Source organism: Drosophila guanche, unplaced genomic scaffold (genome assembly GCF_900245975.1).
Source record: "Drosophila guanche unplaced genomic scaffold, DGUA_6, whole genome shotgun sequence".
NCBI lineage: Eukaryota > Metazoa > Arthropoda > Insecta > Diptera > Drosophilidae > Drosophila > Drosophila guanche.
This window is the reverse complement of record NW_022995746.1, coordinates 5,219,929-5,243,520: the sequence shown is the minus strand read 5'-3', so window position 1 is coordinate 5,243,520 and position 23,592 is coordinate 5,219,929. Positions and strand designations below refer to the sequence as shown.

The 23,592-nt window shown below is 44.9% G+C and overlaps 1 protein-coding gene and 1 long non-coding RNA gene across 2 annotated transcripts; one reads left to right on the top strand and one right to left on the bottom strand.

Moving 5' to 3' along the window:
- Window positions 1–683: 683 nt before the first annotated feature.
- Window positions 684–1,925, top strand: LOC117581876. Its single transcript, XR_004573683.1, has 2 exons — window positions 684–876; window positions 926–1,925. It is a non-coding gene; the product is annotated as an uncharacterized LOC117581876 (long non-coding RNA).
- A 208-nt stretch (window positions 1,926–2,133) lies between these two features.
- Window positions 2,134–2,513, bottom strand: LOC117581875 (kunitz-type serine protease inhibitor-like). The gene is made up of 2 exons (XM_034269341.1): window positions 2,411–2,513; window positions 2,134–2,358 (listed from the first exon to the last, which is right to left on the bottom strand). Exons 1-2 carry the CDS (start codon window positions 2,475–2,477, stop codon window positions 2,177–2,179), a joined length of 249 nt encoding a protein of 82 aa, XP_034125232.1. The 5' UTR covers window positions 2,478–2,513; the 3' UTR covers window positions 2,134–2,176.
- Window positions 2,514–23,592: the final 21,079 nt, after the last annotated feature.

Genomic DNA, 23,592 nt, shown 5'->3' with positions numbered 1-23,592 from the left:
ATCCTGGATGTGATCTCCTCCAGGAGTCTACCCAGCTCCGCTAGGTTCTGCTGACCGTTAGCTTCCTGCGATGCCTTGCTCTTCTTTGGCGGTGTCAGTCTCTGCGAGCTCGCCGGGCTTGCGGGGTCCCTAACCCTTTTGGGGGTCTCTTTGGGGTCAACCTCACAACCCTGAACGGCTCCTGGCGTTGCCTGGAGTACCGGCGATCGGATGAGATTGCTCCTCATTACGACCACCGAAGCATCGGCTTTCCTCCCTTCTTCCGGCAGTTGGCGCGGCGATCTTGCCAGCGCCGATCTGCCCACGAACGGGTTTCCCGTGTCCATATCTCGTTTATGCTCTACTTAGCTACGCGGTCCGCACTTGTGGGCTCCCTCGCTGGCCTCGGATTTCCCCTTGGCTTCTCGATGGGGGATATACCGCCCCTTCCCCGGTCCCCGACGTCCCGTTGACCGGGACACCGCCTGAGCGGGGGATCGGAGTGTGGTCGGATCCGTGACCTTTTCCCACTGCCCCTTGTGCAGACTATCCAGGCCTAGAAATTTGGCCTGGAAATTTGTAGCTTTTGCGCCACCTTATCCCCTTTGCGGTCTTGCAGTTACCTGCTACGTGACAGCTGCCGCCGGTGGGGTATCGATATATCGATATATCGGTATGCGCAAGCTCGCTTGCGCTCCCCACCACTGATCAGCTGCTCGCAACAAGCAAAGAAGATTGCGAAAATGGGAAAAATTGTTTTTGCCTTCCCAAAGAAGAGAGCGCGAAAAACCCGTGGCCTCCTCGCCTCACCTCCCCTCCTCTGTGTATGGAGCGGCGCCCAGCGACTGGATTCCGCGCCGGGAGACTCACCCTGAACGCGTATGTCGGTCTGGCTCGGTACGTACCCCTTCCTATCGGGCACCTTCTCACTTTTACCTTTTTCCAGGCAGTTTCACGCACGGAAAATGAATTTGACGCTGGAGGAAAAACAAGCGCGTCCGATCGCTTTCACTCTTCCTCATTCATATAATGCGTGTGTGTGTGTGTGTGTGAATATTTTGTGTTACTTTTGGCAAAAGAATTCGCTGAATAATGTCCAACCCTTGTTCAGTCTCCGTGCTGGGCTGGCGACGCGACGCTGCTGTGCCATTGTCCGGCAGCTAATTTATCGGGATAATTGCCAAATGACCAAATGGGGAGTTTTATTACAGTTGCCAGAGTGGTGGGAGGAGCAGAAGCAGAGGCAGAAGCAGCACGACTGATGAGCAAAGCACAAAAATTTGGCCAGACAACGCGCAACGGAACGCAGCAACCCCAACCAGCCCGCAGAAGGGGACTCATGTGGCACGTCTAGCCCTAGCTCTGTGTTTCTATCTCTGTATCTGTTCATGTATTTGTACCCTGCTCAACCTTCGGCTGTTGCTTCTCCCCTTTCTGTGTGTATTTTTAATTGTAATTCATAAATTACATTATTTACCGACTCAGTGGGTGGGTTGCTTATTGATGCCTGCCATTTGGGGATACACACACCCACACACCCACACACACACACACTCACATGAGCTAAGAAATCGATATGCCCACAGAAATGCTCCTCTCATAAATGTCAACTTTTGGGCTGTAAACTGCAAACGAAATTGAAATTGAATTGAATCTGGCACTTAGCACCGCGTGCCAGTCGGATTCAATTTTGCACTGATTCAATTTGGATACTTTTACTTATTCTTTATGCAAAATTATTGCCGCAACGCATTGACTTGGATCAGGGTCGGATCTTTGTGGGGCTGTTCAACGAGTTGGAAAACGCCCAGGGACTTCAGAGAGTGAGGCCTCTGCGTGTATGTAAATTCGCCAAACAAATCACTCGAGCTCGGGAAATACCCCTAGGGGAATCCTTTAGTTATCCTTTAGCGATTTTTCAAATAAACATGCAACACATTCCCCAACCCCCGGTGCGAGTAGCGCTTTTTCCTTCTTGTTTTTTTTTTTTTTTTTTGCGTGGGGTATCAGGTTTCCGCCAACTCGTTCGCTCGCCTTTCCCCTGCTGACATGCCCAAGCTTTTGCTTTAGCTTTAGCTTTTGGTGGTGGGTGGCGGAATCTGATGGCAATCTTATTTGTCATATCATTCGACAACAACGGAAATTCACTTAAGGTAGATTTCAGAACACTCAATGACAAGCCATCATTTTATTTGTTCTACAAAATCGTTTGCATGCAGGTCTGAGTGCACGCTTCAATGGTAAGAAAACGATTTTCATTGCCTCCACAGCCGCCATAGAGGAACGAGATGCATTCGTTTTTGGATTTATCATAGGTAAAGAAAGGCAATGGCATCCGACAAATACCTCCGACACCAGGCGGCCGATCGCAGAAGTTATCTGTGTGGAATTGGAGTTTTATTTTCTCATCAACTGCACATCGGATGCTCACCTGCCAGACTCATGGTGCTGACAGAGCACGCGCCACACATTAACCAGAAGAGCAGAAATGGCTTCATTGCGGCTCAGTCTCGAATGTGGAACTAACATTTGCCTGCTTTGGAGTCTACTTTTATATTGGCATATGGTGGAACACATCGGGTTTGTCCAATTAGTTACGGAGTTCATGTCCATGTCTGTGGCCCAGCAAAGCTGGCAAATCACAGCTCAAAAAATGCATGTGGCAGCTGCATAGGAAATGCATTTTGTAATATAATTTAAAGTAATTTAATGCACTTAAATATAAACGAATTTTGTTAGATTTCTTCCATTATTTTCTGCTAAAAATGTCACACATTTTGAGAGCATTAAAGTTGTCCAATGCACGTGTTCGTTTGGCATTTAATTTGTCATGGCATAATGATCCATGGTGGAAAGAGATTGTGGCTCCATTCTGGTGCTGGCTGCACCAACATTTCTTTCGGTGTGGAGCCTCGGCACTACCCATGACTTAATTAGCGAATGGCGGCGGCAGCGGCACCAAAGGATCTGCAATCAATATCCAAGTGCAAGGTGGGGCAACGCCCTGGAATGCACGTCATTATGACAATGGTGAAGCAGGTCCCGCTTGTACCCACAAGCTGGGATTTCTCCACTTCTGCTGGGATTTTGCTGCAGCAAAAAATAAAAGAAAATGTCGCGTTGCAACAAAGTTGAGTCAAAATCTGCTGCTCCTTCCTTCCAGCTGCTCCATCTTTGGTCCCTCCCGCTTGATAGTTTCCAGCAGCTTTTCTCTCGCTTCTCTCGCTTCTTTTGCTTGTTTTTATTTCACAATTTTTATTTTATTTCTATATGTGTATATATAGATCCGTTGTGGTAGTGTCTGTCTGTCTGTCTGTGTATATTATATTATTGCAACGCGAACCAATAACCATCGAGCGGGCAGCTGGAGACGCTGACGCTACAGAATGCCATTGGCTCTGGCTGCCCATCCTCGTGCCGGGGACACACAATGGCTGGCTGACCCGTAGCGGGGTACGCTCCCTCCCCACCCTTGCATTGACCTGATTCACCTGTCCGCACCCAGATATCTTACGGATGCGACTGGGAATACAAAAAAATAAAGCCACAGGGCAGTGTGGGTGTTTTTTTGTTCTTTTTTCCTTTTTCCTTTTTCCTTTTGTATTGTGGTTATGATAGCGAAGGTGCCAGCAAGTCGAGCGGCAGACCACACAGCACAGATCCCATCCGACTACATCCTTCTCAGCACATCCTTGCGGGGGGCAATATAATTTATTGAAGTTCTGGCATTTTTCAAAATGAAATTCTTTTTAACGATGATTGAACCTCGTACGTGGGTGTATGTATGCTCGTCTCTGTCTTTCGTCCTCTCCTTATGCTCCCTCTCTTCCTCTCTCTCTCTCGGACCTCTCTTTTTCTCGGAAATATCTTGGATCCATTCCATTCTGATGGGTTTTGCACGTTTGGCCTGTCCATTGAACGCCATATTATTGGTCGATTGAAAAGTAAAACATTTTTTATTATCCGCACGTGTGCCGTGCCACCCACTGACCATCTGGATGGGGGCCACCCACTAACACAATGTGCCGTTTTATGACCTGTGGCTGGGGGAGAGAGAGAGTGGCAGGAGCTGGGGCGTGCCTTTGACCACCTGTCGTCCGATGGTGTTGGGGTGGGGGGGTGGTGGCATCCATAAAAGTTTCGACCCAACAACTACCCTTGGGTGTGCCGCCTCCAGTTACAGCTTACCCAGCACTCCCTCTCTCTCTCTCTCTCTCTCGCTCTCACTCTCTTTTACTAGCTCTCTCTCTCTCTCTCTCTGCCCAGGTGAGCTCATGGGTTTTATGAGCTGACCCCAGCTCACACCCCAGCCTCGACCCACTTTCGGTTCCTTCATATTTGATAAGCAAGTTGCTTGATTTTTTTTTTCTTTTTACTGTTGCGCCCCATCAATATCCTTCAGCTGCTCTCTCTCTCTCTCTCTCTCTTACTCTTTTATATTTCTCTGCATCTCTCCGTCTCTTTTCAGCTCTTTCTCTCTTTTGCTCTCTGTCTCTGTGTGTGTGGTTATAAAAATATTTCATTCAATTTTTTATTTCTGTTTGGCGCTTGGCCTCGCCTCGCCTCGCCTCTCGCTCGCACTGCCTCACGTGCCTTTCGCTTCCTCTTCTCCGTCTTCTTCCGTTCTCTCTTCCTTTTGCCTCCTTCTGCTGTCTCGCTTGCACTGCTCCGTTTTTATGTCCAGCGATTTATTTTGCCAAGCCAGCGGACCACACGGTTTCTCATTTTTTTCTGCTCTTCTTTTATTTTTGCTGTCTTTTCTCTCTGCCTTTCGGCTGCCACAGGTCGGCGGTGTCCTGTATACTTTCCCCATTCCCACTGATGGATGCCCCCCCAGCCTCCTCCTTGCAGCCGTCTTCAGCTTCATAATTTCCCGCCCTGTCCCGAGCATTGTTTGCTCTTTCTCTCTGTCTCCCTCTCTCTCGCTCTCTCGCCCGCTGCTTTCTCCTCCTGTGGGTGGTGTGGAAAAAATTGAGCGTTTCCTCCTCGAATATGTCTGCGGCCAGTGCTCCTGGGTCCCGCATCTCTCTGCCAGGCTCAAGTCTCTGCTGGTCAAGTCGCTGCCTCGGCAGTGCTCGTTTCCCCTTCGGTTTGGGTTTGATTTCAGTCCACCTCCCACACTGCTGGCCAGACCATGTTTGTTTGCACTTTTCCAACACTGTTGGCCGGTCCGCGCTTGGACCATATACTGGAAGGGCATTTGGGCAAATGCTTTGCGGTTTTCACTAAAATATTATGTCATACACAACGTTCGGTTGCAAGAAAATGTTTATGAAAGAGCTACAAATGCTATGAATTCATATTTACATAATTACATACATATTTACATATTCACGTGTATGACAACATATAATTGGTTTAAGTAGAAGGAAAAAGGAGAATAGTCCATCGAATCTTCTCCAAAATAAATAAGAGAAATTTCTGATAAATTCAAATCAGTACAAAACAAGAAAAAAAACCTAAGGAATAATCCCCCCCCCAGCAGATGACTCCATTAGAGCGCCTCGAATCAGCGTTTTGGGAGATGTAAAAGCAAACCTGCGACTAATTAAGCTCAAGACCAAATTAAATCGAAAAGAGGAGAGCTGCTCAAGTAAATATAACTAAGTACATAAAAGGAAAGTACCTATATACATAAATTAATACATATTGTACATATGTACACACATGTGTTTATGGCTCACAAAGTAATACAGAAACTTTTACACCCCACCCATGTGTGCGTGTGTGCTCCATGATGGTGGTGCTCCAGTTCTCTTGGCCAATTTATGTGTGCCATTAAAATTGTATGATAAAGCGGGGCCCATTAATTGTGTTGCTTAATTTTCGTTTTAACGCATTTCATCAGGCCAAACAACAACGTCGCAAGGGGGCGTATGTGCCTTCATTTGTGTGGAAACTAGCCAAAGAGGCGCTGATATGTATGCTACATGCGACAGGTCTGCTGCAAGATCGGTTTACTCTAAGGAATACATTGGGTTACATAAAGTAAGCAGCATGAGTATTTTTACTAGTTTTAAGCGTCAGTAAATCGATGAATCATTTATGTAAGTCATTCAGAGGGAGCTGCCATCGAGCGCACAGCGAAAACTATTAGAAGACAGTAATGACAGGATGCGGAAATTGAATTTCATAAAGGATATTGCTATGTACATAAACAAATACTGAAATAAGGGATATGTGTGTATGCTCTTTGTGGCTGTGTGTTTGGACAATGGTCATTTGTCGACTCACTAGTGGAGCCAAACGCAAAAGGATACTCGTTCGGGTACGGGTTCTGCGCTCATATCTTAACGGCTTGGCATTTATACTCATATATGTACATAAATGTATGTACATACATAAACACACATACCCTTATATGGCCAAATGCCATCTATGTAAGAAGGCTGCTGGGGAGTTGGGTGGGGCCGCAGAGTACATATGATTTTTATTGTTATTGTTTTGTCCCTTTTATGATGTTGCACGTATCGCAGTAACTTTCCCGGCCAGCAGCGTCTTCGTGTATCCTGTGTCTTGGATGTAGCCAAGATAAATACAAACAAACACACGCACGCACACACACGACACACACACACACACACACGCCACACATGTATAAATGGTAGAAAAATCGAAAGCAAAAGCAAGAAAAAAATGAAACAATAACGAAACGAGAGACGCAGTTGAAGTTGTTCCTGAAATAAGCTCTCCAGCTACCCACCCACACCCACACCCACACACACACACACACACACACAGAGGTATGTATAACCTTGTGTATACGGTTATAATTGGGTGGCATTGAGGGTGCCGTCGCCGTGGGGTGGCAGTCGGGCATGACTCTGAATTTCACCCCCCAAAAAATTGCTTTCTTTCTTCGGTTATTTTTTCTTTGCTTCGCCTTCCCTTCCTTTTCGTTGCTTTTCTCTTTGTTGATTTAAGCGACTCCCCTGCTGTGTGTGTGTGTGTGTGTCTGTGTGTGTGTGTGGTTGTGCGTTTTTAAGGGCTGCTCTTGTTTGCTGACGACTCCCTTTCGCAGTGTGCCACTTCCCCACTGCCTGCTCCGTTTCCGTTGTGTTTGTGGTTGTAATTTGAAGCCAGCAAGCAACACGCGTGGGGGGAGAGAGTAATGCAAGGGTTCGTTTCCGTCTCGTGTGGTTTGGGTTGGGGCGTTATGGATTATGATGTATACAATACACATAACGTTATGCCATAAGCGCAGGTTCGCTCTGAGGCTGAGGCTGAGGCTGTTCGGTGGTTGGCTGCCTCTGGGTGGATCCATTTCCCGATTGGCTGAGCGCACTCCACTTCAAATTCATAATTTCTGTGGTTGCTTTCATAATTCCAAGCAGGCACAGTGCGAGTGCGCAAGAAGGGAGGTGATGCAAACTGCACGATGAAATCGTGATATTCGAATTCCCATCTCTCAGACCTTTATCTTAGTGTCGGCATTGCCCTACCCCCAAAAACCGAAGTCTCCCATTTCATTTTTATTGCTTTTCGCATTTTTGTTGCGTTGCCCCATCGGATTATCCCAGCTCTGTGCATTCCCGTTGCTCTGTTGTTATTGGTTTTTCTTTTTTTTTGTACTTTTTATTCCCTTTGAACTGGACACGGATTACACTTCGTCTTGGATCGGATCGGACTGTGTAGTGCTCAGGCTCACATGTGCATGACTCGGATATTTATTTTTTTATATTTTTCTCCCTTTTTTATTTGACGAAACTTCCGTTAGTTTTTCAGCAAAAAAAGTAGATTTATTATAAGCGCTCTGTCGCATGTTTAAGAGCGAGGGCAAGAGAGAGAGGGAGAGTGTCTTATGTGACTACGTGCAAGACACTCCCCACCCATGGACGGCTGACGAACGTGACTCCATACAGCACACACACACCTTCCCCTTCACTCTCTTAGACTTTAATTCACATGAGTCTACATGTGTGCGCGTGGGTGTTTATTTTCCAGTGTTGCAAAGAGCGTTGCATATCATCAGATCAGAGAGAGAGAGAGTGAATGGCTGGGATTGTGGTTTACCTGCAAGCAAATTGATGTAACTATTAGACATTTCCAAAAAACCAAACGATTTTTGTAGACATTTCATAAGTAAAATCGATCTTAAAGCCTTTCCAGTCCTCTTACTACTCCTTCGTTGCGTTTTTCCGCACATTTTTATGGAGAGGCAGCCGAAGGTGATGCAAAAATAAATTCGCCGCAAAACTAAATGTGTTTGCGGCATTTGATAGCGTCAGCGTCAGCACCCTCCGCTCTCACCCGCGACCCAGGTGAGAGAGACAGGAGCAGCTGAAGCGCGATTGAGGTAAGCGAAGAGAAGGAGGAGAAGCAGAAAACTGAAGCTGAGGCAACAGCGGAAGGAAGTAAATGGCAAAAGAAGGAGAAAGAAAAAAATTAATTTTATCCTTTCCATTTCCGTTGCTGCTTTGTTTCGCTGTGTGCGGTTTCTCTCTATTTTTCTTTCTCCCTTTCTTACAGCGTATTTTCATCATACTAGCATGTGGATATTTCCGCTTCCTTTTTTATTGATGCTCCTCGCACTGCCACTCCGTTCTCTCCACCTTTTGCATTATTTTAACGTGAGCTTTTTTCTCTCTCTCCTTCCACTGCCACCACTTAGATATGGTGAAGTAACAGGGTATAATGTGCGGGTGTTGGGTAGGTGCCTCAACCTATTTATAAAATTAAAATTTGTAAAAATATACGTAACTGTTTATTTTTTTCACAGTTCTCAATTTAAATAAAATCCTTATAAGTAGCAAAAAATCCCACTATAGGGTGTTTAAGCTGTCGACAAGCGCTTTCATATTCGGTTTTTTTTATTCTCCGCCTCTTTTGTTATAAATCTTGAGGTTGAGCACTCGACTGGGCGCCATTTTTTATTTTTCACCTTCGGCATCCTCCCACTACCACTGCCACCTCCCCTCCCCTCCCCAATCTCTGCCCAGCCCCCTGCCACTGGTCACGTGGACCCAGGCAGATGGTCGAGCGTCGCTTATTTTTCAATTCTGTCAGTTCCGATGGTCAGAAAATGTCGCTGGGGAGCGACACACAGCGCCGGCCTTTACTCAGATTGCAAAAAGGTGTAGGCGGGTGGGGGTGGTACTCACCCATAAGAGTATATGTTTTATCTACGAAATAATTTATAGAAGACTCAACCCAAATGGACGGACAGTGCCAAAGGGTTCCATTTCCTTATTCGATTTCTCTACTTCTTTTATTTTTTTTTTGGGTAGTAATGTGTTCAATACTTGGGGTTTTTTCCACATTTAAGATACTGAAATTTGAGCAGGAAGTTGCCATGCGATTGAACGGAGGTTGGGATTGGAGAACTCACACTGTTAGCAAAGCGATATATGAGATTTAATGCAATAAATAGGGATTTGCGACCAACTGATAATAATACTTACGACAATAATAATTACATTTACAATCATTTTATATGAAATAATACACTGCTAAAATCGAAATAGGAATAGTTTATATTTATCATAAGAACGAAACATCTGCATTGGTAAAACTTGCTCTCGATCTCATCTAAATCCGAACAAAGTCCACATTTATTATATGTTATTTGCACTGCCCACTGTATGTTAGCACATACCAGTATGCACATACATACATATGTAACTGTACATCGCACGTCAGCAACCGTTCTTTCGTCTATCTATCCCGCCTTCCTCGTTCCTGCACATTTGTCGCGCTCAAGCTCTAGGTACCTGCTGCAATGCTCTCTTTACATCGCTTTATCTCGCTCGGAAGTTCTTTCGCCTCTCTATCCCGCCTCCCCCGCTCCAACACTCATATCCAACGCTTTATCTGAGCATCGTGCTCAACTTAGCAGCAGCCGCTACCTGCTCCAACGCTCTCTTTCGATCGCTTCTTTCGTTTTCTCTTGCTTGCATTTGGGCACGAGCATTTCGGTGTGAGTTAGCTTCGTCTTAATGTGTTTCTGAACCGGCTAGCACCCACCTTCGCAATCATTCGCACCTTATCGTCATGCAAATCTACACATAACACAATTGTCAATAACTTATTCATACGAACATACAAAAACATCACATGTTAAAAAAGTGATTCTAGATTCGATACCTGAATATATTCCATATTATCATCACTTAAATAAACAAAACACATTCAAGATGTGTCCCCGAATTGTCTTCATCTACGCGTACTGATTGTGCGCTGTCCCTGGCGCTGTTTCGTCACGCATTTGGCTATGCCAATGTGGCAGGCAGGGATTCATCCTGCAGTGAGGATGAACCCTTTGCAGGCATACAATTATGTGCGCAATGCTAAAATTTTAATTCCAAATTTGATTAACAACTCCATCTCTCTCTTTTTGTTTTTCCACCGAAGAGCAGGGGCACAATTTTCTTAATTTTCCCTGGGATAACTTCGCCGGAGCGTGTCGCATTCGAAAACCGCTCCAGGAAAGGGTGGAGGCAGTGTCGCTGAGGCGCTATCGCGACAAAGACATCTCCGGAAAGGAAACATTTTTTGGCTTATGCCAAAATTACATCAAAAAGCGCTGCCGGAATGTAGGCAGCTCAGACGTGGGCTCCAGGCTAAGGCTCGAATGGGAAAAGTGGCAAAAGGATGGAGACGGAGATAGGGATGGAATGCCTGGGCGTTGTCGACTGCGATGCAGAAGGTTTGTGTGAGGAAATGTCAGGATTCTTGTACGAAAGTTCCAGGATCTAGATGGAAAAGGAAAGAACACCGGGAGCTGGTGATGGCCGGGGGTACAGGGAGTGATTGCTATCTTCATAATGACTTTGAAGTGTCAAACAATTTTCGAGAATTATCAACGCCGTTCGTTCATTTCGTTTCGTTTCGTTTCGTCTTTTGGCAAAAGGTGAAAATTAAAATGGGTAGGCACACAAAAGATATAATTATAATTTAATTGAAATGAAATTGTCGCTTAAGTCAAGTGGGGATGGTTCGTTTTGGGAGGATTGCCCTCTTGGATGGGCTGGGCAGGCAAAAGAAGATTAAATCGAAATCGAAATTGAATATGGAATTACAGAATAAGTTCCCATAATTTATTCCTAAGTAGATGTTAGTTTCTGTGTATTGCTTTGGAGTAGAATCCATAGACACAAATGAGAAAACTCAGCCACAGACTCGTGACTCAGCATCGTTCCAAGAATCCAAGGGTTCACGGAAACCCCAACCCAACTCCTTTAAAATGGGCCCGCAGGCCCAGCTCCAGGCCCCCAAACGTTAGAAAAGTTAGAATAAGTGAGTCAATAAAGGAGCAGGAGGCCAGCTTGTACCGAGAAGGACACAAACTATTTGCACACCAATTTAATATGCGGCACAGGCAGGTCGAGTGGGAGCAGGGGACAGTCAGTTGATGGAGCTCGGATGGTCAGCTGTCGAAGTGGACACCATGAAGTTGCACAAACGCACAGGGGCACTGTCCATGGGTTTGCCATAAACCCATGAAAGAAAAAAACCAAAAGGGCCGTGAGTAAGTCTTTCTATCGACTATTTGTTACTACCGTTAATCAGAAATTGAACACATTTCTGTAACATTATCATTGCAACAACGCATGAGTACCAGCAGAGAGACACGATCGACCCACTGACAGTGAGAGTCAAGAGAGCATTTGCTCATATTTGCGTTGGAGTCACTGAGTTGTCGTCGCCGCTGCTGTTGCTCTTTGCTGCCGGTTCTCACAATTATTATGAAGATGATTCTTCAGTGCAGCAAACCTAACATACCCATGATGCGTGCGATTAGAGGGTGGCAGAACGGTCAAGTTTTGGCCAGGTTCGAACAATGTCCAAGGAAAATCAATTTAATTTTTACTCATGTTCATGGCACGGGCCATGGCCATGGCCCTTCAAGGAGTTTGGGTCGAACGCCCGAGGTGGAAATTTCACTTAAGTCACTTTGAACTTTCGCAAGATGCCGTCAAAGTTAGCTCCAAAGTTACTGGTCAGTTGATTTTTCTGCCACCCCCCGAGGGAGTGACACCATTACACGACCCGATATTTACATTTTGCCCAAACCCAACACACACAGGGGAAACCTTTTTTCCTCGAACACGATCCGAAGAAACATTGATGACCAGATGGAAACTTTCAGTCAATTTATTTGGACATGACAATTTCGAGATGAAAATTAACAAATATTAGCAAGTGAACAACAGTATACCAAAATAAGTTCCATTCCAGGCACTTTTCTTTCCAGGGGTTTCATTTATGTAAAATATATTTTCCCAGTTTCCATATTCTCTTTTGACCATGCAAAATTCTGGAGTGGAGTCTCCCCACTGGGCCATGACAAAAAACAAAATGGATTGCCTGGAAAACGAAGATGAAATTGGAAAATCCAAACAAGAAGAACATCGACAAAATGAAGATGGGAACGGAGCCGGAGTTGGGATGGGGGATGGGGGGTTATGGGGTTGGGTGTAGCACTTACATGACATGACAATAACTTTGACTTGACCATTCGACCGTTTCTCATATCTGGCCATCCATCCCAGTGCCTCCCCCCCCCCCCCCCCCCCCCCCCCCCCCCCGCTTTCCTGTCTCCTCGTTTGTTTGTGCTGTAGCCTTGTCCGCAGACGCAGACGCAGGGTCAGATGGTCAGAGGACTGACAGACAGGTACACGTACACACATGCATATGCATACATATATGCCTGCACGAGTTGTAATGCTCTTTTTTGTTGGCTCTGATGCGATGCTTGAACAAAGAGAAATATTTATGCGTTGACCAACTTGACCAACTCTCCGACTCCACTCCACTGCCAGTTACTACAGACGGACCGACGACGGTACGTGAAAGCCAGAAATTCCCAATTCAAATCCAATTCGAAATCAAAGCTATGCCAAAGAAGTGGCCAGCAGGACAGGGACAGGGACAGGGACAGGGACAGGGACAGAGAGGGTTGGCCTGAGACTGAGTCTTGCTGCTGTGTGTTTATGATGAAAAATGTCCAAAATTACTTTTTGCCAGCTTCTGCTTCTGCTTTTTGGTCCAGAGTACAGACACATGAGGACCTTTTTGGGGTGTGGCATCGAAAGGGTCAGTCGGAGACAACTCGACTCGAGTTCCACATTAATATTTAAAAATGCGAATTGTTGATTGAAACATTTAGAATTTTCCATTACACCATCTACTTGCAGCAGCTCCCATTCGTCGTCGGCTGTGATTTTATTTGTTTTACGGAAATTAAATTGGAATAATTCAGTGAGGGGGATTTCGATGCTGCTCGAAGAGAATTCCTTCCATACACCTTTTTTGTTTAACTTAACTTTTGTATTCCACGAAGAAATATCAAAATTGATGGACGAACGAACACGAACGAAGCTTAAAGCGTGGGCAAATGGAAGTCCCGGTGTAACTTTTATTAAGGTGCCAGAGGTGGACGCAGACGCAGCAGAGCCAACAGCCAACAGCAAACAGCAGGAAGCCTTCCAATTGCAGGCACCCATCAGAAGGACATAACGATAATTAATAGAATTTGTTCAGGGAATACGTAATGAGGACTGGACGACTCCTGTCCCAGGCATCCATCCCCAGGATTTCCGCGTGGGTATGGATGGAATCAATGGAGAGCGAGGACAAGTTCTATTTTTATTATTTTTCGATTTGCAACGCATTCATTTGGGATTTTGTTGTTTTATTATTAACATTTTCATCCGCTCCTCACCATTTGGCATTTTCCCTCGTTTCCGTTTTCGTTTCCGTTTCGTTCTTTGCTTTGTCCTGCCCTCTGTTTTTTTTTCTACATTTATTTTTTGTATTTTCTCACAAACAAACTTGAATTTAAATGAGCAAAGTGGGGGAGGTGCAGCAAGTGTAATAAAAATTAACATTAATTCAGAAACAAGACAATGGAAGCAAAAATTCATATGACACGGGAAACAGAAGGAGAGAAGGGAGACAGAGAGCGCAGGAGGGTGTTGTCTTGTGGAATTTTAACAAGAAAAATATGTAAATTGTCTTGTAATAAAAATGTCCAGCCCTCCTACCAGACTGCAGACTTATTTGCAAATATAAATTTTATGAAACATTCCCCTAAAAGCAACACAACAAAAAAATCGCAGCAAAGGAATTAAAATGGGAAAAAATAGAATGAAAACGTAAAAAAACGTAAGCAAGTGAGAAAAGAAGAAACAGCAAAGACAACAAAGTTGTGCCCCAGGGTTGGGGTGGGGGGAGAACAAGTTATATCCCTGCAGGACATTATTTTAAATACTAATCCGCATCAGTTTTCATCTGAGTCCTCTGGCACCGCTCCGCAGAGATCCGTGCCCCCAGCACATGGCCCCCATTCTCGACTTGCTCCTGCCCCGTGCTGTCCGTTTGGGCTGCCATCTTGGTTTGGGCCCGGGCGTCGTTACATAAATTCAGATGTTATCCCCAATGCGCAGCATGCACGTTATTAAAATAACGTCAGGCAGCCCGCCAGGCGGCCCAGGCGACAGTTGGAGCCCAACAAAATGAAGAAAATGCCGCACGTTCCGGCTCCAACTCGGGCTCCTGCACGTATCGCCAATTAAGGCCGAGTTAAGAATCCCCGCCGTACATCTCTCCACTGAGACATACATTATCGATGACTATCAGACTATCTTTAGTCATTTCTGAACATAAGTCGGGGATGTGTAGAGAGTTTATCAAGACGGAAAACAAAAACTTACCCCAAGAAGTTTCTCTTAGCGCTGACCAAACTTATTTGTGTAAAAATGTATTCGAAAATGCAGGCCAAAGAAAGGAAATGTTTAACAAAGGCAGAATAAAATTATTAAATAAAGATACTAATAAAAATAAAGTACTTTTATTGAACAGCAATTGCGATTCCTAGACAAAACAACAACAGCAGAGCGCAAAGCAAGAACGACGAGAGCGAATTCACACGAGAGCGAATTCACCTGAGAGCGAAGAGCAGATCGGTGATGGAGACGCCGAGAGAGTTTCAGTACGGTAAAAGGTTATGTGAGAGGAGAGAACAGACGATTTAGCCATTTACTAAAACTTCCATATATGTATGTACACATGTATGTACATTAGGTGCTTGTTCTTATCTTAGCGATCAGTTACTGACGAGCTCCTCCTCTATAATTTCCATACCATACCTTTCCTTTTTGTTCTCAAGTACTGTAGCGCGGGACACATGCTTGTCGATGGTCATTTGTGGCAACGCATTTGCGTTCTATGTATTTGTTTACGTTGCCCGTTAGCAATCTTTTGGTTTTTGTTCCGCTGATAACACAAAGCCCCAGAAACACCAGGCCACAGCAACCCTGTCCACCCACACGAAGGGATGCACACTGCGGACGGGGGACCACCAATTTATTCCTTTGTTCCAACGTTGGTGGTTCCTAATCCTAATTGTTGGTCAGGCAGGGGGGGATCCACCTGAATTAGCAGCCGATAATTGCTCGGCCATATTTTGCACGGAACCATTGGAAACGATGCAGAATGCACTCTCAATGTATAGAGAATTTTGCCTTAAAATTTCTAACCGATGCTGCCAGCCAAAAAGAGAATAGACAACATTTTCTCTAGGGAACTAATGTAAGTTAATGATATGATATATTAAAATTCGCTGCCTGCTAAACAAGTATTATAAATACAATAATATACTTAATATTTTCTCTAATTGGTTGGTTGGTTCTTCAATTGAGTGAGTAGAGCTCCCCCACGAGGTGACTGCTGCCGGAGTCCAAAATGTTGCAAAGATCCATGCCGGGCAGCGATGTTGGGAAATGTTGCTGGAAAAAATGCCTGGTAAGTATGCACGATTTAAGGGCTTACTCTTTTAATTACTTTCGAATAACAGACAAATACCAGGCGATCTCATTGTGCAACCTTTTTTGTTTGTTTTTTCGGGTATGGCTCTCCTTTGAGGAAGGAAACAAAGACCTAAAATTGAGCTCGAGCCCAAGGAAGGCACAAAAAAAAGTAAATGAAAATGCAATTTTATTTATTGTTATGTACACATTTTTCTTTCTCTTTTACTGTTATTTTTTTTTTGGTTTTGTTTTCTCAGTTCGCGTCGAGCTTATGTAAATTTATTTATTTTGCGTAATTTTTCTTGTTTTTACAGAAGAATAAATTTGCCTTGTTGGGCCGCCGACCCCACTCCTGTTGGAGGAAAAAAATTTAATTAGAATAAAAAGAGCGAGGCAGCAGAACCAAAGGCAAAGCGAGAGACGGATCGAGAAAGAGCGAGAGAGAGGGAGAGAGAGAGGTGGGCACAAAATTAAAATGAAATGAGGAAAAGGACGAGGAAAAAATAACACAAAAAATTGGATGGAGAAAAGTCGAATGCCAAGTACACGGCCAAAGGAGGAGAAAGAATTTTCCCTTTTTCCCTGGCCACACTTCGCTGTACATTTCGCTCCGTAATAAGGCAAAAGTTGTGCAATTTCCATGTGTAACTGACAGCCGACGGCAACATTTTGTAATGAGCCCTCGGCCAGGGAAGGGTCAAAGTGGAGCCCGTCGGTTGGTGGACAAAGGTTGGCACTTGGCCGCCATGTCGCGTTCGCGTTGTCCAACGCTCAGACTTTGACTTGAGGGAATTTTGCCCGCAGCTCCTTGCCCGCACTCACTCGTAAATTATAAGCCATAAAATGGTGTTCGGGGAAACAAACCGGCTAGAGTATGCCCTCTATGGTCACATCTGCATGTCTCTGTATCAAATTATAAACGAAATTTCTTGCAGTCTTTGAGCGATGATCTGACTCTTCCAAGCCCTAAAATGTAATACCTCCACATGAGTATATGAGCATTGGGCATACTAAAGGGAATTTCTACCAAAAAAAACAGGGCACTAGCAGTGGTTTGGGCCCTGTCAGCAGTCCGAACTTAATTGCTCACTTTGTTTATGACTTCATATGCCATATGAGAGGCTGCAGATCCCATTCAGGACCTGTACTCTGTCTGTCGCTCATCTGATGTCGCTCAATTATGGCGAGCTTTACGTCCTCTTAGTTTGAGTTAAAATTTAATTACATTGTATTATGGAATTTATATGACAAGAGCCCCAAACACAGCACTCAGCACACAGCCATACAGCCAGCCAGTCGGTTTGTCAGTTTGAGGGGTTGACAGAGATGGAATGGGATTAATTATGATGTGTCCTAAGTTGTTCGCTCGGTTTAAATGAAATGTAATAATTTTCGTTGAAGGATTTTAATTTGGAATTTGTACATTGTACACATAATAAATTGAATCGCCTCCTGGGGCTGCTCCCACATTCCCGCATTCATAGGGAATGTGCGCAGCTACGCATGTCTAACCAGAACATCATAAATATGGGTTGCCAAGGTTCAGGCTTCATAAGGATCTGAAGTGGTTTTGGGCAGGTGTTGCGAGGGTTGGCAGCTATCAGAACTTGCAGGTGGCGCAGGTTTCGGCTTGCCAAGATGCCAAGAGAATGTTTGAAAATGTTGGAAAATATGCACACATGTTCTGCTATCCAATTTCAAAATAATATGTTGTTCTTATGTTTGAAATTTCTCCAAATGAAAGCGTAACCAAGCTGCAGGTGTTCCGTTCTCTCTCTCTCTCTCTCTCTCATCGATCTGCTCTTCGCTCTCGTCTCAATTCGCTGCTGCTTGAATTCGCTCCACGTCGTTCTTGCTTTGCGCTCTGCTGTCGTGCTTGGACTTCGCTCTCCTCCGTTCTTGCTTTGCGTTCTGCCGTTAGTCAAGTTTGTTGTTTTGTCTAGGGATCGCAGTTGGCAAAGCCCAGCGCACATACATATGTACATATGTACATGCATGTATAAATAGTAGCTCCATCGAACGGTTCTAATGTTTTTTTCTGCTGTGGTTCGTCCACACCCCCCCTTCTGTGCGCACACTGACAGTGGACATGGGCCAGAAATAAAAACGGAGGCACATTTCTAGTGAATACAGCAATAAATGGCATAATGAAGGAATTAATGAATGGACAAGGGCCGAGTACGAGTCCGAGCCCCAGAACAGAGCGCGGAGAATGTACCGTCGAGAGTGAGGGACAAACTTATGCAAATGCAAATGAAAATTAATTTAATCCGCAGTACGAGTAAATTTTCCATTTTAATTTAATTACATGGACGCTGCCTACGTGAGCGACAGCTAACCGAACGCAAAAAAGAAATCAAATAAAAAACGAAGCGGACACTTTCGAGCAACCATTTTTTGCCTTCCAGCAGCGTTGGCTCCTTTTTTGCTGCTGTTGTTGTTGCTGTTGGGGGTGTGGGTGGGTTGGGGGTTGGGGGTTGGGTCCTAACTATGAGATGCTCCTGTGTCCACTTAAAGCCAACTGGGCAATTATTTTAAGCCGCATCGGTCATTTAGCTGCGAGTGAAATTATGAAGGTTTGCTCTGGCTTTGAGCTTTGGGTCGGGGCTGGTAATTAATTGGGATTGCCCGTACCCTGCCTCGGCTACTCCTCGGGCGTTTGCTTATGAAATTAAAATGCAATTTGCATTAAAGCGTGGCCCAGAGCTTTATTTAATTATCCCACTGTGCTGTGCCTACGACTGCCCCACGCTAATAGCGAAATAAGCCGAACAAAAGGGAAAGAAGAACAGCCAATGGGGCGAGGCGGCAAATTAATTAGCAAAAAAGCAATTATTCCCAGCTCTGTCATTCGAAACACTTTGCATTGGAACCAATTGAGTGAGTGCCGCTTAAGATCTGTCTCAATCATATTTCAAGACTGACTGAAAGTCGAGAGAGTCAAATAATAATGTAATATGTAATATGTATGTAATTGTATGCCTGCATGTACATAAATACATTCCTCTCCTCGACCAGTGGCTACTCCTGTTAGCCATTTCCATTTGGGGGTTGGCCCGAGGCAATTGCAAAAAGTGGAAGCGACATTATGTAAGAAAAATGCTAAATAAGCGCTTAATGCATAATCTGCACCGAGGCACACACACACACACACACACACATGAAAACCTTTTGGGGTTACGTACCCGGAGTGGAACCCCATTCTGACCATCCACTGATCCACTGACAACGGTTGGTCTGCCTGGGGCAGATATGGCCATAATGTATGACTGCCATTTTATATGCGCCTTTGAAAAATGTGCTGACACTTGGAGCTGGAGCTGGAGCTGGACAGCAGAATGATGGCGCTGGTGCGAAAGGGTTGACCCCAAACGCAATTGACCACGTGGGCGGGCGGGCATTAGGGGGTGGCAAAATCCTTTTATCATTTAAATGGCATATGGCAAAAGGCAGTTTGTATTTTTATAATCCCCACCAGCCAGTGGAGTCCATGCGGAAGGAGTGTAAAATCCTTTCGGACCTGGCGTCAAGACATCACGAAAGTGAGCGAACAAATCGCCTGAAATTTGTTCATGTCCATTGTCAAGCGGTTTTCTGCCGTCTCACCTCTGCAGCCCACTTGGGGTAGTGGTTGAGTCCTTCCTGATCCTGTTCAGTCCATTTATTAATTTACCTCCACCCCAATGGGGGGGGGGGGGGGGGGGCGTACGTAATCCCTTGTATGCCCCCCCTGGCTCTGGGCACAGCGATTTTGCGTTTTTCAATAAAGCAAAATGAACAATTTGCGGCACAGCAGGTGGAAATCGTCCACAGGAAGGAGTCTGGAGAATACGCCCCCTGCCAAAAGGATGGCGGAAGGACCCCCCGCGGCGTGGATTCTGTGTCACTTCTAGACCCAACTCTGATTTCGCTCGTGTATCGCCAGTCATGTGATTGATGGTCCGAACGTGATCTCGAGGCAAATGTTTAACTAAAGTTTTATGAATTTTAATGAAAAGTTACGGCGTGTTTAGTGGCCAAGGGGTTGCTTTTGGACACTAAGGGAAGTGCACAAGTGTAAAAACTTCAACAAAATATCTAAACAAAATTGTATAAACTTGGGCACAATATTTTTGCATAAACTTGAATTTTAGGGAATGTTTGCATAAGCTGAAATTATAGCGGATGTTCAGATAGCTGTTTATTAAACTGGAAATTGGCCTGTAGAGCCACTACATGAACTGTGCATGTAAAATTCGTGTATAATCTACATTGTAGATCGATCGTTCATGTAGCAAGATCATCATTTGAGTGCCTACTTTCAGGCAGGGCGTGGAAATGTCTCATGTGTGTTGAGTTCAGGCTAAAATTGGGGAGCAAATAATAGTCAAAAGTTAATTTGTTTTATTTGGATTATCAAAAACAATCCTAAGCCTACAATTTCAAACAAAAAATGTCCAACCAATCTCTCAGTTGACTTGCCATAATGCCAGCCATTACACTTGGCAATCATAAATCAAAATCTACGGAGTTGCGGAGTTGTCTGTGTGTATGATGTAACCCTTTCGGCGGGCATCCTTCGAGAGCACACCCCGCGCCCAGCTAAATATCAAAACAGATGCGAGGACAGCGGACCAAAGACAGAGCCAGTCCTGCACCTTGCCCTGGAATTGCCTTGACTAATGATGTGCCAACAAATTGAACGCAACCGGTTACCCGGTCATACTCTGACTCGAGTTGACTCTATAAAAAAAGATGACAAAGCGCCTAATTCACTTAGCAGCAGCAACAAATTTGACAATGAAAATCATATGTCATCATTATTAACAGGGAGATGGTTCCGGCATTTTGCGGCACAATGGCCGCACATATGGCCCGCTTCCACACCGTGAAGCTAAGCGGATAATTTCCAAATAATATCATAATCATAAGCACAGCATAGGGGTTGACTTTGCAACCCTCTCTCTTGGCAGGATTCCACCCGTGGGATGAGGGGTGCGTGAAGTCAACCTGCTGGCTGCGTTTGAAATTGCGCACTTCTGCCCTCACCTTGCGGGCAGGGAAGGGGCTCTAAAATCTCCGCAAACGAAAAGGCAAATTATGGTAAGTGAGGAAATGAAAATGAAAATATGTCAAAGTGTCTGTTAACCCTCGGGGCTACAAGCAAGGCGAGAGATTCCGTCCCCCTTTTTGCATATTAAATTAAAATAATGAAATTTTGAAACGCTTTTGAGATCTGTTATGGCTCCGGTCGTTGTTTACATTGTGCGGCAATAAAGGAGCGAACACTCCGGATGAGCGGACAGGCGGACAGGCGGACAGGCGGACAGACGGACAGCCACCCCATAAGTCGCAAATAAAACAAAGCAATTGGAAAATTATGCACTTGTCCACATCCTCATCCTTCGCCGAGTCCTTCTGTGCTCAGAAGTATGCTTTTAATAATCAGGCAAAGTGTTGAGCATTTCTGAGGGTTGGCTTCCTTCCTGCCTGCTGCCGAGGGCGTGGTCGCTCTTGGAAGGGTTTCTGCCACTGCCATTTGTGCTCGTAGATTTACATAAAATGGGAAAATATGCGAACCGGAATTAGACTGTAAAAAAGTGAGCAAAAGTTGTGGATTACGTGGCCTGATGGGTGGGTGGGCACACGATTTTGGAGATCATTTTGGGCTACGATGAGATTCGGGTTTTTGTGGCTGCGTGGAGAACTTTGTTGGGTCTCTGGACATACACTTGAAACTTGACCGATTATTATAGGGGATTTGTGGGGAGTCTCTCGAAGGAGTCCATTGGCTTTGCAATTCCCTCAACGCCTGCCACGTATAGTCGAATCTCCGCCTGGTTAATTGCGTTTCCATCATTGAACCTAATTGAATAATCATCATCAGACCCGCTACGGCCATCTGCGATAACGGGCGCATATCAGATCGAATTCTCATTCGATTAACGTGATGACAAAAATTATTCCATTAGGGCAAGGGCAAGGGCAAGGGCAAGGGCAAGGGCGCCGCCAAGGCCTGAGGCCAAAACATTAAGGGCAAAGCCGCCCCCGAAGGACTTCCTCTGGCTGGCTGGCTCAAATCTACACTTGTCCAAATTCCCAAATGTCTACTTTTCAATGCGCTTAGCATTTTTTAAGCCGCTTTTAATAAATTCGACACAAAATTGAATTTTCATAACGGTTCTAGCACTTGTCCTTTTCACACCACCAAAGGCAGAGGGCGGTGGAGGGCGAACTGGGAACGGGCAACGTGTGCGACAGTCACTTAAAAAGTGATTCATGGACACACACAGTCACCCCGGTAAGTGAGTGCACGGCCAAGGGGCTTCTGCTTTCATCTCTCTCTTTGTTTGCTTTTTGTGCACATTTTTTTTTTGTAACTTTTGGATGTAGAAACTTGCTAAAGGAAAAAATATGCCTAAAATTTAGCTGAGAGCATTTTGAATGTGAGCTGGAACTTTGTTACAAAATTGTACATATAAAATTATGGCTAAAGATTATTGTAAAGGTTTACAATTAATAAATTCAGAATTACATTCATCAAATTTATTTTCTTAGCTAAAATTCTGTTAACTGGCGCCTGGGAGTGTCCATTAAAATCCTGAAATGCCTTCAACTGTTGCGAAATCTACTGCCAAATATTCATTTCATCTTTCTGGATCTCAGACTTTAACCTTTCTCGCGCTTAATTTTACCACCCGAAGGCATCAGGCCACAGCCTGCGATCAACCCTTGTGGCATTTTGTGGGGTTAAATAATTATTGTTGCCTGGCCAGAGTTACAGTCTGCGGATTTTGGCAGTCAATAGAAAGGGGAGAAAATGCTAGACAAGAACTCTTGGACACTTTATGCATTCACCTCCAAGATTTATGATTTCTGCGCTCATTCAGTTTTTGCTTTCCCACCAAAATCAAGCCTTGGATTTTCCAATTTCAAAAGCCACTCATTTGCCTATCTGCTCGGGCCAATCCCACAGCCAAATGGCAACTAATTCTTGCATAAATTTAACAATCACACAATGTGGAGCATAAAGTGAACATGGATTATGATATGCTCGAATTATTCATGTGCATATTTGCACCACAAATACGAAAAGCCTTTGGCCAGGTTTCACCTTGCGCGCGGACTCTTATCGCGGTTCAAGTGCTTTTGGGTTGTTGGGTTGAATTTTTTTCCAAGGGGAGTGGGCAAATGTATTCATTCCAGTCAGGGAATGGGCAGAGGGCAAAGGTTTTATGGTTATTTCTCATAATCAAGTGGCGCAGAAACGTGCGCGACATTTACACAAGAAAAGCGATAAAATTATGAAAATTTTTATGTTCCACCTCTGTGGAGGCACCAAGTGGGTCTGGCCTCGCACATACGCGTATATGGAGCGGACTCAATGAACATGTCATAAGTGGAAACGAACACGTCCAGCGACAGTTGGAGTTGTTGTTCCAGGAATCACAGCGCAGCACGCGCGTGCCACCAGCTCTGGCTGAGAGTTGGAGACTGGAAGGGAAGGGAATATGACGGCGGGTATCGCGACCCGTTAATCACACGTAGGTGAACGGGGGAGGGAGCAGCATTAAAATGTCGTTGACGTACCAAAAAAACACACAAAAAATTAAATTGAAATAACATAAACCAAGAAAAGAAGCACAAAATGCTGCTTGGAATGCCTAAACTTCGCCAGCTGGTCTGGGGGTTTCCTCTGACACCTCTCCGAGATTCCTTAATCGAATTTGCATTAAGCGATGAGCAGCTAATAATCTGTAAACCGAATTAAAAACCGCTCCACGGGCGCGTCCAAGAGGAAACAGCAAAGCAGAAACGCCGACCCCAAGGGTCGTGAGGCAGCAGCCCACAAAAAAAATGCCAAGAGATTAGCTCACAGAGAGAG

Coding starts and splice junctions, on each gene's coding strand:
- LOC117581875 (XM_034269341.1), bottom strand. CDS start 2,477: ATGAAGCCATTTCTGCTCTTCTGGTTAATGTGTGGCGCGTGCTCTGTC. Junction 2,359..2,410: donor CAGCACCATGAGTCTGGCAG/GTGAGCATCCGA, acceptor AATTCCACACAG/ATAACTTCTGCGATCGGCCG.